Source organism: Sylvia atricapilla, chromosome 1, assembly GCF_009819655.1.
Source record: "Sylvia atricapilla isolate bSylAtr1 chromosome 1, bSylAtr1.pri, whole genome shotgun sequence".
Taxonomy (NCBI): Eukaryota; Metazoa; Chordata; class Aves; order Passeriformes; family Sylviidae; genus Sylvia; species Sylvia atricapilla.
Window position 1 is genome coordinate 131,676,679 of NC_089140.1, and position 17,228 is coordinate 131,693,906.

At 40.7% G+C, this 17,228-nt stretch overlaps 1 protein-coding gene across 1 annotated transcript in view; it reads right to left on the reverse strand.

The window, feature by feature from the left end:
* Positions 1-15,792: 15,792 nt before the first annotated feature.
* RGS22 (regulator of G protein signaling 22) overlaps positions 15,793-17,228 on the reverse strand; it is a 58,449-nt gene continuing 57,013 nt past the window's right edge. The window contains exons 25-26 of the mRNA XM_066334132.1: positions 16,448-16,550; positions 15,793-15,881 (exon numbers count right to left, since the gene is read on the reverse strand). Of these exons, the coding sequence (XP_066190229.1) occupies positions 15,808-15,881; positions 16,448-16,550 (177 nt within the window). The 3' untranslated portion in view covers positions 15,793-15,807. The remainder of the gene's footprint in view (positions 15,882-16,447; positions 16,551-17,228) is intronic.

The following is a 17,228-nucleotide window of genomic DNA, read 5'->3' on the forward strand; positions in this document are numbered from 1 at the left end:
CTGGCCGGGCACAGCGCCCCGCGCCTGCGGGGCCGAGCGCTGACTCCATTAGGCTGGAAAAGGCCTCTGAGATCGTGGAGTCCGGCCTGGGACCGAACAGCACCGCGTCAAACAGACCCTGGCACTGCGTGCCCTGTGCAGCCTTTCCTTAAACAGCCTCAGGGACGATGACAACACCACCTCCTTAGGCAGCACATTCCCATCTTTGTTTAATCAACTTTGCTGTGAAGAAATTCCTCCTAATGTCCAGCCCCAACTACCCCTGGCACAACCTGAGGCGGTAGCTTCTTGTCCTGTCTCCTGTGAGAGGAGCCCGATCCCAGCTGGCCGCAGGCTCCTCTCAGGGAGGTGCCGAGAGCGCTGAGGTCACGCCCGAGCCTCCTTCGCTCCAGGCTGAACACGCCCGGCTCCATCAGCTGCTCCGCACGGCGCCTGTGCTCCGGACCCTCACCGGCTCCAGTGCCCTTCTCTGGACCCCTCACCAGCTCCCCAGTCTCCTTCCGAAGTGAGGGGCCCAGGCCTGGACACGGCACTCGAGGTGTGGCCTCACCAGTGCCCAGTAGACAGGGACAATCACTGCCCTGGTTCTGCTGGCCACATCATTCCTGTGCAGGCGAGGATGCCACTTGTCTTCTTGGCCACCTGGGCACATGCTGGCTCATGTTAAGGTCCCTTCTTCTGTCTTTAAGGTCCCTTACTACCCAAACCATTTTGTGATTCTGTTAAGAGCCATGGGAGAAAACCGAGTTGTTACCCGCTTGAAGGATGCCCAGGGTGACACTGCTGGGCCAAGAGACTCAGGCCTTTATACAGAGAGTTTGCCAGGAATTACTGGCCAAGCCTAGATAGAAATGAAGCCATTTGTAATCCTTTCTAGATGTCCCTTAGACAGTTTTTGTACCTTTCTTGGAAATGACGAACATGTGCTTTGCCCATGATTTCCACATAATCACCACCTGCATGTGGAATTGTCATTTGTATTCCTGGGGAGTCTTTGTGGGATTTACACTGAATGCTATAAATTCCTGGCTTGAAAAAAACAAGTCCCTCCTGTGCAGTGAGGTATTCATTCAAGCCTTCTGCTCCCTTGCCAAAGCCAGCAGATCCTGACATCAAATGAGAGAGATGGACCTTTAAAACTGAGAAGGAGTTGCTTTTCCTATGATGGAATTAAGAAGAAATAAGTGTCAGTAGAGAATTTCAGAGGGTAATTGTACAGCTGTGGCTACAAGCTGGAAGAATGTTCTTTGCAACAGCAGTTTGAATAGATGTAATTTGGACAACATTCTCTCAAACTGAAGAAAAGTTTGTTACAATAGTTGAGACCAAAATCAAGAATCTTTGTCTAAGAGTTTTTCCCATGTGGATTAACACAAAAACCCCAAAAGTTAATGACATCATGCAGAAAGATTGGCAAGATATATCACCAAGGGCAAATCATGTCTGACAAATTTGGTGGCCTCCTATAACCGGGTCACAGCATTGGTGGATGAGTGACAAGTGACTGACGTCATCTACTTGGATTTGTGCAAAGCATTTGACACGGTCCCCCATGACATCCATGTCTCTAAACCAGATAGGTAGAAAATGGATTTGGTAGAAGTGGGTTTGATGGATGAACCACTTGGTGAATCAGGAAGTAAGGAATTGGCTAGATGATTGCCCTTAAAGAGTTGTGGTCAAGAGCTCAATGTTCCAGTGTAGACCACTGACAAGTGGTGTTCCTCAGGTGTCAGTCTTGGGACCAGCATTGTTTAATGTCTTTGTGGGTAGCGTGGACAGTGGACAGTGGGATCAAGTGCACTCTCAGCACTGTCCACTCCAGCACGCTGGAGGGAAGGGATGCCATCCAGAGAGACCTGGACAGGCTTGAGAGGTGGGGCTGTACAGACCTCATGAAGTTCAGCAAGGCCAAGTGCCAGATCCTGCACCTGGGCTGAGGCAATCCCAAATACAAATACAGGCTGGGCAGGGAATAAGAAGGGACACTTGCAGGTGTTGATGGAGAAGAAGCTCCCCATGAGGCAGCAATGTGTGCTTACAGCCCAGAAAACCAACCACACATGCTGGGCTGCATCAAAAGCAGAATGGCCGGCAGGTTGAGGGAGATGAATTTGCCCTTTTACTCCACTCTGGTGGGGCCTCACCTGGAGTGCTGTGTCCAGCTCTGGAACCCTGCATCCAGCTCTGGAGCCCCAGCACAAGAAAGACATGGACCTGTTGGAGTGAGCCCAGAGGAGCCACAAAGATGATTAGAGGGCTGTAACACCTCCTTGTCTCCTTTGGAGAGAAGTTGGGGTTGTTCAGCCTAGAGAAGAGAAGAGTCCAAGAAGGCCTCAGAGCAACCTTACAATGTAAAAGGGGCTTACAAGAAATCTGGAGAGGGAGTTTTTCCCTGGGAAATACAGTGACAGGATGGGGTAATGGCTTTAAACTAAAAGATGGCAGTTTAGATTAGATATAATAAAGAAATTCTTTACTGAACTTGCCCTCATGAAAAAGACAATACAAAAGTAATTGGAACAAAAGCATGGCAGGTTTCAGGGCTACTGTTATAGATAAGATATGAGTAATTTTCCTGTAAACATCAGTCTTGTGCAGACAGAATATGTTGGTGGATGGAACTAAGTCTGTAAATAAACCAATCTTGATTGCTGTTTTCAATAGCTTACTTAATGGCTGGCCAGGTCATTAAATTCTTTTCTGTGTGGCCAGTTTCCCCGTGTGCCTGAGATACTGCTGGCTAGGCATCTTTGTGTTACAGTTAGGATGCTAAATGAAGTGCTAATTGTTATCATCCTTTGATGTCATTACTGTGGCATATACAGCCAACTTCTTATTGTTCTGTGTAAAGGGCAGTTCAGGACTGTGCAAATAAGATTAAAAAAAGAATGGAGAATACATTAGAGCAAGAGCCCTGGAAGGAGGGCAGAGACAAACAGCTGCATTAGGTCAGTGCACAGAGTGGCTTCCTGTCACACCAGTTTCTGAATGGATTATAGAGCTAAGTGTGGTTTGCACCTGAGTGGACCCTATGCATCCAAATGCAGGAAAGTAAATAAACCTTCTGAAAACAAGAAGGCAAATACAGAGATACAGAGACAATAGCAGTTGTTTCCTTCCCAGCCCACCCCATCCCTGCGGGTTCTGACATCTACTCCAGTTGTCTTTGGGACACAAATGTTAGGATTGTTTACTCAAAAGGTGTCACAGCTATCTAAGTAGAATCTTCAGTACTTTTTTTTTTTTCCCTCTCCAAAATACTGTAGAGCCAGCACAGTTAACACTCCTCTACTGTGTCCTTGAAAGGGATCATCTTTTGAAGAGTGAAGGGAAGGCATTAATACTAAATCATTTCCTGCTTGTGCTCTACTGGAATTGAAAGTAAAATTTACTTCTGTCTTTAGTAAGAGAAAATTTAGTCAGTGAATCCTTGTCTTTTCCACAAAGAGTACCAACCTGATACTCAGGACTGTACTTTCTGTGGTGTGGACTGATGCCAACTAGGAACAGTACTGTGACAATCAAGTGATTTTGCATATGCCATGAAAAGTCCTTAGATAATCACAATTTGGATCAAATTAGAACCAAAAATCTACGGGAAAAAGACCACATAGGACATCAGCAATCCCCTGAGCCAGATGCAGTCCCAAATAGTTTAATGTAAAATCTACCTATCACAAAAGAAACAGAAGGTAAGCAATGCTATACATGTGCCATATATGAAAATGCATACATTTGGGATCATCCTCCCCTTTCTGTGCCAGAAATTAACTGATCAAATACGTTTTTGCCACAGCTGTGTCTACTTCAACCAGTGGTGCTGTGGAACAAAGATATGGTGGAACAGCAAGTTTTTTTAACAGAATTGGAATGGCAGCTGTACAAAAAAATGAGGATGAATCAATGATTCCTAAATAGAAAAAGTCAAAATTAGTATGAGGAAGAAAAATATCTTTGTACTTCCAAAAAAGCAGTATCAACAAAGGACAAAAAAAGAAAATTTCAAATCACAATAAATGGAGCAGACAGGGATTTCACAAGCTTTTGTTGATTTTATGCAAGTTTCTGAAATAGAAGAATCTCAAAAACAAAAGTGATTTCCTCTTTTTGCAAAGAGATAAATTTTGGTATGTTGAATACACATGAAAAAGTGAAAGAATTATGCAAATGATTCTGTGTTTGGTACCATCATGAGTCATAGTGTTGAAAAAAGAGCTATTTTCCCAAGTTCCCAACTTGCAGTCAAGACATGGCTAATATATATATTGAGGCCCAAGAAGCAAAAGCACACCAGGTTTCAGAGCTGTGACATTAACATTCATGTGACACCTTGTTTTCTGGATTCTGCATTAATTGTTCCTCCTCTGATGTCATCTGGGTTTGGGGGATCTATCAGAAACAAATACAGTGTTCATTTTAGCACCAGGAGACCCTTGGTTAGATAAACTGGGCTTTTAATCAAGTACAATGTTTAACTTACGCAAGTGAAACTTCATTATTCATTGCCATTATGTTCTACATGATCATCTGATTTCTTAGAAAAAACCAAAACCACACCCACAAGAAACACCTCCTTCCAGTCCCTGTTCCTTGCTCAAAGCCTTTTAAATGATGCCAAGATTCTTCTGTCTTTTGTGGTTTTAAATGTTATGTAGCTTGTCTGCAATGGAAATAAAGTCATCAAAGAAACATTTTTATACTGTTCCTTTATTCCTCTGTATTTGAGTAGAGGTGCCTTACTCTGAGAAAGTTTTCTCATTCCTCATCCTTGCTTTTCCAGGAACATATTGAACCACCTTTACAGACAAGTACTCCAATCTAAAATTTAACCAGTCAACATATAAAATTGTTACATGTAATTCAGTCTCTATAGGCCCATTTCAGCTCCTGACAGCCCCCCCCAAGGTAGGCCACAAGCATTCCTATCCTGTGTTCAGCTCCAGAAAGTGTCTACGGTAAGAACAGCACAGGAGCAGAGTGCATTTTTTACTCCCTTAAAAAATGAAAGCAGGGACCACAACATGAGGACAAAAGACCAAGTTTTCACACTCCTGTTCAAAGCACACTTTAGTTCATGGACTGTGATGTGGTTTAGTTTCACACAAAGCAAAATTCTCTAGCTGCAAACATTATCTACCATACAGAAACATTATATGGCTTACATGATGTGCCCAGCAATCCTGGTGAGTCCCTACATGCACATGGTACTTTTGCCAGTGCTCCGCTCCTTGATTATGGATGTGTTACTCTAAGTCTGAGCAGAAAATTCACATGGGTACCCTTCAACAGTCCAAAGCCATTGAAACAAGGAGTGTTCTTCATACTTTTTAATAGAGTTTAGGCCAGACCCTTTGTTAGGTTCTATTTTTCCCAGATGTGACCAGTGAACAACAGACCTCCAGGAAAGCAGGAGGTGGCCAACTGCTGCTGTTGACACAGCTATAATTTTGCTCAAGGAATTAATTCTCACAGAAAATGGCAGACCAACTTCCCTGTGGGTGTAAAACAGTGGCTGTGAAGTGGGAAATCCTCCTTCAAAGAGAAGATCAGCCTCACTCTCCACAAGGCATTACATTTGCACCTCCCTTGGGTAGGGTCAAGGTACTTGCTTGGGCAGCTCTTGGCTCAGCGTGCTCCTCTTGGAGATGTGAGCTGCACAGAGAGGAGAAAGGGTCCTGCTCAAGGCTGGGGCCAGCACCCTGCAAGGGTGACATCTAAAAATCTGCAGCAGTAGGATTTAACCTAGGGATATCTTTGCTGTTTATTCAATTTACCTAGTACAACTTAGAGCTCATTCTGACAGAAAAAGATTGGCCCAGGTTATTTATGAAGATCACTTTGCAATTGGTTCCTGTGGCAATTTTTAGACTTTTAACTCAGATTTCTGAATATCTAATTTTAGTCTGTTTCAATTTACACTGAGGTGATGACATGGTAAGTGTTACGAGATGTTGGCAAGTCTTCATTTCTTTGCCTGAAATTAGAGTCTAGAAGGAGTGAAGGGTGTCTCAGATTTGTTGTGGCTTGTATCATCATAGTGCAGTCACATCAATCAAATTGTGTCCATTTATGAAAAGAGAGTTCATGAACACAATTAAAAACCAAAAGTAAAATAAAAAGTACCCCAGAGGTGATATATTTCTTGACTTCTTTATGACCTGGTGAATTAATTGTGAGCCTGAAAATTTATTCATCATTTCCAATTACATTACCTGGTCTAGTCAAATATTATTCCTAAAGAAATGCCATTGCTTTCATTTATTTTGTTATTGGAAGAATCTAACAACCTAGGATTGCTATGTTTTCCAAAGGCTTCATAATTTCTATTTGATATTTGATGGTATTGCAAATATAATAGATTTTCTTTATAATCATAACCTTGGGAACATTTTACGTCCCCAGAGTCAGGGATTTTCTGACTACAAAATCCCTAGACAAGCTAAAATCCATCTCAGGTTATTGTCCCAGGTTTGATAGGTGAGGCACAGTCAGACATGTGAGGCATCTAGAAAGTAGTCAAATCATCTGTTCATGTTTTTTTTAACTTGTTATTGGCATAAACTTTTAAAAATATCTATACTTAAACCAGCCTGTTTTAACTTTACTGTTTTGTTTGAAATAATCTAATTAGGAAATTATGGGTCTCAGTTTTCTACTGCATTGAAACTTTTGAGCTTCATGATTAACAAAACTGGCAATAGATAACAGTATAAGCAACCTTAAATATATTTTGGTTAAATGAGTTCAGGATACATTTTCCTGAAACAAATTTGGCCGTGTTCAATACGGCATTACATGTAAACGTCTGGAAAAATTGCAGTGTTTTTCCAAGCAGGAGGCATGAGATTACTATAATCCATAGCCCCCACCACTGTATTAATTAGCGTGGCTCACTAACCAGGGACATAATATTTGTAAATGAAACTCTAGAAGGGCATCAGTAAGGAACAGGATGTTGAAGCCAAATGGAAAACATGAACCAATAAAAGGGCTGAACTAGCTAGAAGTGCAAGCTCAGCCTTTGAAGTTAGTTCAAGTACTGCATGCTTTAATTTTGGTGTAATCTTATGATGGAGGTACAAACAAGAACTCAGAAACAGATTTTGTAACATTTGGCCCAATTGTAGATGAATCAGTTTGTTGATGGTTACCAACAATTGCACAGCCAGAGAAGCTGTGGTCTTTGTTAAATTAGATTGAATAATTGGCTTCAGTGGGAGTTTCGGGTGCAGAGCAAATGAAGTGTCACAGCCCTTGACTCTCGTAAGATTCCTTAGCAGAGCTAAGCTTTTCCCTTCAGAACAACCTGAATATGGATTCAGAGAATGAGTCTCTCAAGGGTTCATCTACTCACTGCCCAGCCCCAGTATGGGTCTGAACATTCTTAGTCATTCCTGGCAGATATGCATACCTTATCTGTTTTTAGAGCCCCTCTGATGACAATAAGGATACCAAAAGCTCTCTGGGCAGTTTGTTTCCAAGGCTGAACTGTTGTCTCAGAATACAGTCTTTGATTAGTACTACGTTACCTTGCCAAGCCCAACTAAACCTATGTATTTCTGTGTTTTGATTTTGGTTTGGTTTGGGTTTTTTTTAAAATATATTTTCATGTGGAACTCCGGTAACAAAGGTGTGCTTTTCTGGTCTTTCACTCAAAAAAAAAAAAAAAACCAAACCAAACCTCACTGTTTTTGTCCTTTGGACAGCTTTCTGAAGGCCTGCTATTGCCAGGTGCTGAGCATCTCTGGAGACATGAATTAAGAGAACAAGTTTCAATACATTGAGAAAAGTACAGGATCAGGCAGCCAGGAGTTAAGATGATCTTGAACTGGAAAGTCATAACTGGAAAATGAACATAATCATACACACTCTCCTTTTTTAGATCAAGCATTCACTTCATTAGCTTGAAAATAGTAAATAATTTATTGTAGTCTTTAGTGAATAGCCCAACACATGCTGTTAATTACTTTCTCATTTGGGAGAAAAAACACAGCAAAAGTTAATTTCTTTCCGGCATGTGCTTTCTAGAAGAAAAAGAACTCTCCAAAAATGCATTTACTCCTCTTTTCAGCAGTCATGCAGACCTCTGGAAGGGGCCACATTCCTCAACAAAGCAAGTGGCTCTATTTCTCAAATGCAAGTGAGTACATTCACAAATATTGTAATGAAACAAAGACTTTCATTCCAAAAAAATAACACAGAGAAAAAAGGTTGAAACACTGTATTAGAAAAAAAAATATATATATACACCAACCTTAAGCCCTATGTAGTTATGACAATAAAACAGTTTTCCAGAGAAGGTTATTTTATGCGTTTGTTGGATTGTGTTTATACATATGTATGTATATGTACCTGTAAATGCATATGCACATACAAAACTGTAAGGGTATAAATTATTCTAGAGATGTGATAGATTCAATTCCTAAAGTACCATTTTCAGGAATGAGTAGTATCAAAGCCAATCATAGTCTGGGGTTTACAAACCCTGTGCTGGGTTGGGTCTTGCAGCTGGCATGAAATCCATTGAGTTGCCTATGGATGAAAACTACTAAGAATGCTTTAAGCTTGTTGATTGTGATTACTGAGCTATAGTCACCATGGCCTATTGTAGTGAAAAATTCCAAGGAAATCTCTGTGTTTACTGACTTAGTCAGATGGGGAATATTGCATAAGCTATTGTGTGCCTGTGCATTCCTTGAGTGTGATGCTGTGGTCTTTCTCTTGCTTGCCGTGTCATTTGTTTCATTTAACTGCCTCATTAATGGCAAAATTGCTTTGCTTTGTTCAAAAATCCTATTCTGAGAAGCAAGTATTACTTTCTTCTTTAACTTCTTGCCAACAAAAGATTTTAAAATGCATGTGGTACAGAGGAATCGTACAAAATTGTTTGAGAGCAAAAAAAATACCAAAAATTAAAACACAAATCCACTTACTACATTCCCATTTTTGCTTTGACATGAAATGAAATCTTAACGTGAGAAATGCACCACAGTTCATCAGCATGCTCTGAGCAAATACATAATTAACATGTGGAATAAGCAAAGCTGTTGTCAACGCTTTCACATATGTTACCACAAAACTAAAGTATTTTAATTAGTAGAGAAATAGAGGAAAATCCAAGTTAATACAGCCTGTACTTGACATAAAAATTAGCTTGACTCTATAAATATTAAAAATAAGAGTTTCTCATCTCTAGCTTACCTACCCTCACATATTAAGACAGCTTAGTGGCAGTCTTAATATGTAAGGGTAGTCAATCTGCTCCAGTGTTCTGATAGATAATTACTTGGCAGAGGAGTCTCCACTGTGCAAATGCTTTACTAACTCATTGGTAGAAATAAAAATGTGTGAGTTCAATAGCAGATAGGTAGAAAGTGTAGACTTTGGTGTTTTGTAATAGTCCAATTTGCTGGGCTGACAGAACCTTTTTTTAAGGCTACGTTATAAGAGGAGAAAAGAAAACTATATAGCAGTACCATGTGGCTTCTGATCTGGGAACTACAATTTAGCCTATTAGACATGGACTTGTTCCAGAAGTGCGCATTCAGACAATCATGCATGAAGGAGTTTGAAACACAGATGTGAATTATAACTCTGAAATCCTGGGAATGCTCAAATTTAGGTGGATTTGAACTGTAAGTGTAGATTCAGATCTAAAATTTTTGTTCAAACTTGTCTTTCCCTAACATTTTTACAGCAACTACTGAATGTACTAAAACCCCAACAATGTTCCATAAGCTTAAAAAAATCCATTAACCCCGTCTTAGCTGTATTCAGACATGATTCACAATCTGGCTAAAAGTGTTTCTTTAAAAAGTAGTAACGAAAATCACCAGTTGAATGTAACGGGACAGTTGTAAATAGGCCAAATTTAAGCCAGATTACTGCAGCTTCACTGGCCACACATAGCTTCACAGTGATCAGTTTGACCCAGCTTTTAACATTAGAAACATATATAATTTAAGACTTTCTTTTCCAAGTTTGGGACAGAACTTTGAAACATCTGTTCTCTCTTCTGTTCTTTTTACACACATATGCTAAATTAAACTTTTTTGACTAGAGCAGTTGGGACTGGGGCTAGCCATTTCACAAGCATACAAGAGGTAGAGGATGGAAAATATACCTGTAACACTGCATTGGGCTAAAGGCACAGAAGGAGCAATGAAGGCGCACCTGCCATTATTCAGTGCTCTCAACATCAGGCAACTGAGGGTCCCAAATCAATGTGAATATCCAGATCATCGATGCTTTTATCTGTAGATTCCATTACTGTAGGTTTTTGTTTTCTTAATTCAAATATATTTGCCAAGTGAATCACAATGATTCATCTCATCTAAATGATGCAGAAGGTGTGACACAAATCAGTCTGGTCTTGGTCACCCCATACTGTATAGTAAGAGAAACTGGGTGTGCTCCACCAGGTCTGCTACTGTATCTGAAAACACCTCTCTCATTGCTGAACTCAATCTCTGATGACTAAAAACTAGATTTTCATACCTTGAAGGAGTTAAATGAACCTACTTTTCATGGTCTAAGACAATTTGCCATTAACAGGACTTTAAGAAACAGCCATTAAAAAGGGAAACCACAATGGAAGAGCAGCATTGCAAAGACTCAGAGGAAAAAGCATTTTGCCCCTTTTAAATGGGCTGGTCATGGCTACTACCACTCGTGTAAACTGACAGAAATGTGCACCTTAGTAACATAATGTAGCACTATGTAGTTTCAGGAATTCATCTCATGGTCTGATATTTTGTGTCATGCAGCAGCAGAAGAGAAGTCAAAGCAAAATGTATAAAGCCCTTTTTGAACCACGTAATCACAGCTTGTGTTTATATCAAAAGTATTTGAATGAGCAATTTTGGGACTGCACTCTCAAAAATTATAAATTGCTTTAATAAACATGTCAGGTCTGATGAGAAAAAATTGAAATACACAGTAACAGCATCATAATGTAAATGTTTATTAATTGAAATTACATCTTAAAAAACCAAAATAATCTTTTTACTATTATAGTCCATTAATTGAGAGTAAACATCAAAAGTAAGCCTGAATCAGTATGATTGCATAGTGTATTTTAACACCACTGGAGCATAAATCTATCCAGAAGTTTTCTAGGTTTGCAAGCTTCTGAAAAAGAGAATTGGTTTTATTGTCTGTAACAGCATACTTCCCAGAGAACTGTTTCTCTGCTGTAGAGACTTCTGAATGTCACTAAGTATAAGTACTTAAACAAGGAATAGATTTTAATTGTCTGAAGGCAGAGGTGCGAGGGCTGTTGAGGAAAAATTTTCTAGCTCTTTAAAGCTGCTGAGCTCACATAGGTGGTAAATCAACCTGAGAGAGAATAGATCTCAAGAGCAAGACAAAAAGACAAGAAGTACAAGTATTCTGAAGTTATGTAGAATCACCATTCAGAGTAATAATATTTAGTCAGTTCTCAGTCTCTCTGCTGGAACTGGTCCCTTGGGGATGAGACTTAAATCACTATTCCATTTCTGATGTCTCATCAAATAGGAATTCTAGGGTATCTGCCATTGCATTAGATTAGATCCAGTAACCCAGAAATTTAAGGGTCCCTGTCTCTTCATGTATTCTCTGTTCAATTGCCCAGTATTTCTTTAAAATTGACACATAAAATGAAAATAATGATATGACATGGAGTTCTAGCATTACTAATACACGTGATCCTTCTCAGTTGCATACTTGAAGACATGGCCTTGGCACTAAAACAGTGCATGTGTGTGTACATACACCCATATGTTTCAGGCTACCACAGAGACAGAACAGCAAACTAGATTGAGAGTGAACCTCAGTTGCAGCACTTTGAGTGAATAAGGCCAGTCTGAAAAATTCTATTCACTAATTAAGTACATGAAGTATTTCTTTCTAAGTTTCATAAACATGTGCGGTATTAATGATTATAACTGTCTGGGAGAGTAGTTTTTTGCATGTGGTAAATTTGCTGGTAAATTTTTGTTAACTATTTGGCAAGGCTGGAAAATTCACAAGGAGTTTTATGATTTGTAACCAATATCTGGATAATATTTTTATTTTTTTAAGTAATCCAGGTGTTAATCATGTCAAAACTACAAGCATGAGATAAGCAATGTCTACGCATTGTTTAACTGCCTCAAAATTCCATGAAGGCAAGAATACAGCAACACATAAACAGCGTGCCATGCTCCAGCATTTGGTTGCATGCACTGTACTGACCACGGCAGTAGAAGGTGGCCTTCCATGTGCTTTTTAGGGTGACATACATCACTGCATTTACGGAACTTCATGATTTTTCTCTGCCTTTCACATTAATGAGCGGTAGGCCACACAGTACCACGTGTGCTTTGCTCACTACAAGATGCTGCATTCCAACCTCCTCAGATGTTTTGAACATTAAAATTTACTGCATTTGCAAAATTTGGGAAAGCATAAAAACCAGGGAAAGTATTTTATGTTTTACTCCCTTCTAGCTTCCACCAAAAGCATATTTTTCAGGTAACTCAAACACAGAATGAGTGTAGAAAAGCATGAAGCAAACTCTGAACCATGGGAAAAGCAGGAACTGAACCAATGATCTCCCTTTCTCCTTCTGTGAGAATATATGAGCAGGGCAACTACATCCATAAAAGAAAGTGTATTCTCTGCCAGCCTGTCTGAAGCAACTCCCAGTGGAAATCCCCTACAATTCTTGGTCACTCTTGTGCCAAGAGTGAAGAAGACTATTATTTGTCCTCAGCTGCCACTCAACTCTGAGGAGGAAACCACCCTTGGATGGTCCTTAGCAGCATGATCTTGCAGCTCCAGAAGAACCTGTATTTGTGACAAAGGAGACAGGGCTACATGGCTCATGCTCCTTGTCCAAGGGGTCAGGACAAGCAGCAGGAGACAGTCCCATCCCTAACTCAGGGTGAATCCTCGGGAACTGAGCTCGCTGGAGCTTGCTCATCAGCCTTTCTTTTACATGCGTTACACAAATGTGGGGAGGAATGGAGCCAACAGCTTTGTGGCTTGGGACTGGTTTTTAAAGTGGTCTGAAGAATGTGGAGAGGTCTAGTATCATCCTGTCTCTTGCCCAGAGACAGGATTAATTCTTCCCCCGCCACCTCTTAATTTCTCAATTAATCCTTAGTCTCCACATCAACTGCACTCCAAGTCCTTTTAAAACTTTTTAGAAATAGGGAGAGCTACACAAGAGCTCCTGCAACCTTCTGTTGGGTAATGCCTTGGGATTAATGGTATTGTATAGAAGGCCCCAATCCCATCTATGTCCTGATAGATTTTAAGCCTTTCTTATGGATCAAAATTCAGAAACTAAACAGAAGGTGAACTTTGGAACAGGAATCAGACTGAACTGGGAGGAAACAAGAAGAGCATTTGGCTTTATAATAACTCAGTGACCTCATGAGTTATCCTCGATGAACAGAAGTTGTGTGAACTGCATAGTTAGAGTACAGTGTGCCAAAACACCCTGCTTCAGAGCTGTCAATTCAAGGCAGTGTATTACTTATTCATTAGATCCGGCACTGAAGAACTGGATTTGATTATAAGATGTTTAAGACAGAGACTACCTAGTAGTTTGTGCCATGCATACTTCAGTGGACTCTTACTAATCTTACTGATTTGAGCCTCAAGATATATTATTAAATTATTAACACAAGAGTCAGTGTCACAATCAGGTTGATATGGAACACATTGGAAGATGTTTATTTTCTACCCTTGATCCCATGGTTCTTAATAAAATTCCAAGTTGTCTTCTTTGCTCTAGAATTGTAAGAACAAACCTTGCATGCACATTACATTTGTGTCTCCTGGCCACCTTCATTGAATGTTTCTGCATTCCTTTCCTCAGATAGATTTTAATCTGCCTGAAAAGGTAACAAAGTGTCATTGCTGAGTTCAGCCAGTTGAAATAATCAGAACAGTTCTCCAATAAATGCATCAACTCAAATTGGGGAAATCAATTTATTGCAAATTGGAATAAATCATTACTGACTCAGGTAGTGGGGGGCAGAGGGAAATACACACTTAGCACTTTTCCTCCATGTGTCCCAGGTTCAAGTTCACTCCAAGTACCTCTCCTCCCCTCCTTGTTATCAGCAGTGGTTGCACTCTGTCCCCTTTTGTAAGGCACTGGGAAGCCCCTTCTTCCTTCTCACTATTTTCCTCTGCTGCAGCATTGATCCTCCAGAGACTGCAGGGAATATCTGCTCCGCCATGGAGCACCTCCTGCTCCTCCTCATCTTCCTTCTTAACCTCTTCCTCTTACACCTCCACCTCTGCTCTTGGTGTTCCCTCTATTGTTTATCACTGCTTTTATTTTCTCCTCCACGTTCTGGCTTTCCTTGCTCTTTCTGAAATGTGTTTCCCCAAGGTGTCATCAGCCATGTCCTGTGGTGGGTCCATTGGAGGCAACTGGGACTGGCTGTGCCCAGCACTTGGCAGCCCTGGCCTCTCGCAGGCCTCCTGCTGCCAGCCTTGCCATTTATCCCCAATGGACAAGGTGTGACCTGCTCTGTTACAAAGTGGAGGGAAGATGCCTCACTAAGAGCATTCATGATCTTGTGTAGCTATCTCACCTTACCAGCTGAGTGGTCAGACCACTATAGGACAGTGGCATGCGAAGTTCCAGTGGCATTAGAGAGTGGGCTGCAACTGAAGCTGGTGGAAGAGACCTCTCCAATCACACAGGACCTCAGCTTTTTCATCGCATTAGCCTGTACCACAGCCTGGTGCCTGGCAGGAATGCAGTTCTCTGGTCTGGAATAGCCAGGGTGGACCAGAGATGGCTGGACTGGGCTGCAGCAAGGGGTGCAGGTGCCTTGTGGGCCCTGTGGCTACTAGGCACAGCTGGAGGTTCCTCAGCCACAGAGCAGGAGCAGAACTGTGCCAGGACTGCCCAGAGTGATCCAGCTCCATGGAGGGCAGAACACGGGTGCAGAAGGCAAAAGGGTGTGGAATACGGTCACATCTGCGAGGCACATGAGGCCCCAGGTGGCTGGATTACTCTAACTGCAACTGTAGAACATGGTGAGAGGGCAGAAAGAGAGTGGGAGGGAAGACCAAGGAATGCTTTCTCCGAAGTTTTCTCTGCTGTCTCTGAAGCATTTTCAGAAAATGCTGCCACAGCATTATGTCCAGACACTTGAAATTTTAGGAGGAATAGTGAGGGCAGGACACCAAGTTGCCTAAAATAGCAGTGCTAAGTACAGAATTAGAAGAGGAAGGAGGAGCAGTAATATTCCAAGTTCTATCAATTTTTTTAAGTCCACCTAATTTCAACATAGGCTTAAAAAAAAAAACCAAAAAATACCTCTAGAGGATCCTTCCTTCTAGTAATTCAGGCTTTGAAGCAAAACCTGGTTTTCTGTCATTATCGATTTCTTTTGCTGTCTCATTTCTTTCTCTCAGTCTAATATTTAATTGGCTTTGGCAGAGGAGATCTCTTGCTAGTTTTGTGACAGGTTTTTGACAGTAACTTTGTAGGGTCTGAGATTTCTCCAGTCATCTCATGTTCCTATTTAAAATATCTTAACTGGAAAGCTTAGATAACCTCATTTCAGAGAATACCATTTTGCAACAAAATTCCATCTGGTCAACATTAGATCCACTAACCATGGCTGGCATGAAAAATAAGCTTGTTTTCATATGGAGGCTGTACCGCTTCAGTTAAACATGATTTAGAGTGGGATAACTTGCTACTAATGAGCATCAGCACTGGCAGCAGGAAAACTAGCTTTTGAGAATTCACATTTCAAAGTACACTTGTTGGCAGTCTGGTACTCACTTCCTGCTTCTTGGGAAGATTCAGGGTCTATGCTTTGTAGGAATGGTGGCTTTCACAGGACTTTCAGGCTTCAGGGAGGACATAGACAAGAAACCTACACATGGAAAAAAATTAAAATAATGTGAAACTGAAGGAACTGAATATTACATAGTGCTATTGCTAGCCCTACTACTAAATGGATATTTTTCATAAATAAACAAAGAGGTCATAATATCCTTGGCAAAGACCCATGAGGATATTCACAGCTGAAACAAGGATGAAGCAATGCCTCTCACATCCTCCAAAAGCAAACTGACAGACTGTGAGAAAGAGGTTTCGGTATCTGCTTGAATGTAAGCTGATGAAGCACAAGAAACCAGGAGGTGAAATGTGTATGATTGCTATGTCACTGCAGAGTGAAGATATGGCTTTATTCCTCTCTGCAGCAGGACCTGTACAGTAAAGGCGGTGCAAAGATACCCTGCAACTTTTACTTTTCCTTTCTTAGAAAATATACCACTCATGAGTACAGTGCAGAGAGCAATTCCCCTACAGACAGCAAAAGAGAGGCAGAGGTTTCTGTACATAGCTCAGAAGAAGAGCAAGCAAAGTCCTTGTACAGCAAGAATTTCACCTAAGCTATAAGTTTGTCCTGCTAAACTACAGAGCTTGGTTAATAACCTGCAAGGAATGATGATGGGTTTTTCTCCAGATCTTCTTCCCTTTTAATGTCTATCCTTTCCTGCTCCAAGGCTTCTATGTACTTGGAATAGGACAAAGAAGCCTGCAAGAACCATGAAAAACCATCAGCCTTCAGGTCATATCACTGTAGTTTCTGATCCATTTCAACAGTAAGGTAAAAAACATGTTCATGTTATAGTCTTATTACTGGTTACTTACAATATTAAGATTTTTTTTTCATTACAATATTGGAATAATGGGGAAAAGAGTATTGCTGTAAATAAGTAAATCTCAAAACACCATTATTTAAGCAAGTTTGGCAAATGCAAGGTTTATATTTATTCTCTATCCTTGATCTGTGTGTTGTTCTCTCTCCTTTCTTTTTCAAAAACAATGCAGAAGATCTTTACCTTCCCCAAATATCATTTGTGCTATCAAGGACTTAATTTTATCTCTGTGCTACACCCTTAGTCCTTCCCTGGGACTATGATTCCTCTGTTTGACATAAACCCAAAATAGCAACCAATTTGTGAGGTGAGAGGAAATACATATAAGAAAAACTGTTTCTAGTGTATGTCCTTTCACTGACTATCTAATTAGCATCACAGCTCCTGCCTGCCGTCTCCAGCAAAATGTTGCTACCATTAGAGATGTCATCCTTTCCTTTTCTAAGGATAAAATACTGCTTTTAAAGAAAACAACCACAGTTCAGACTGCATGTAAATAATAGGAAGTTCTTCCAAAATGGATGAGAACTGCACTTTTATTTGGCCTGGTTTTT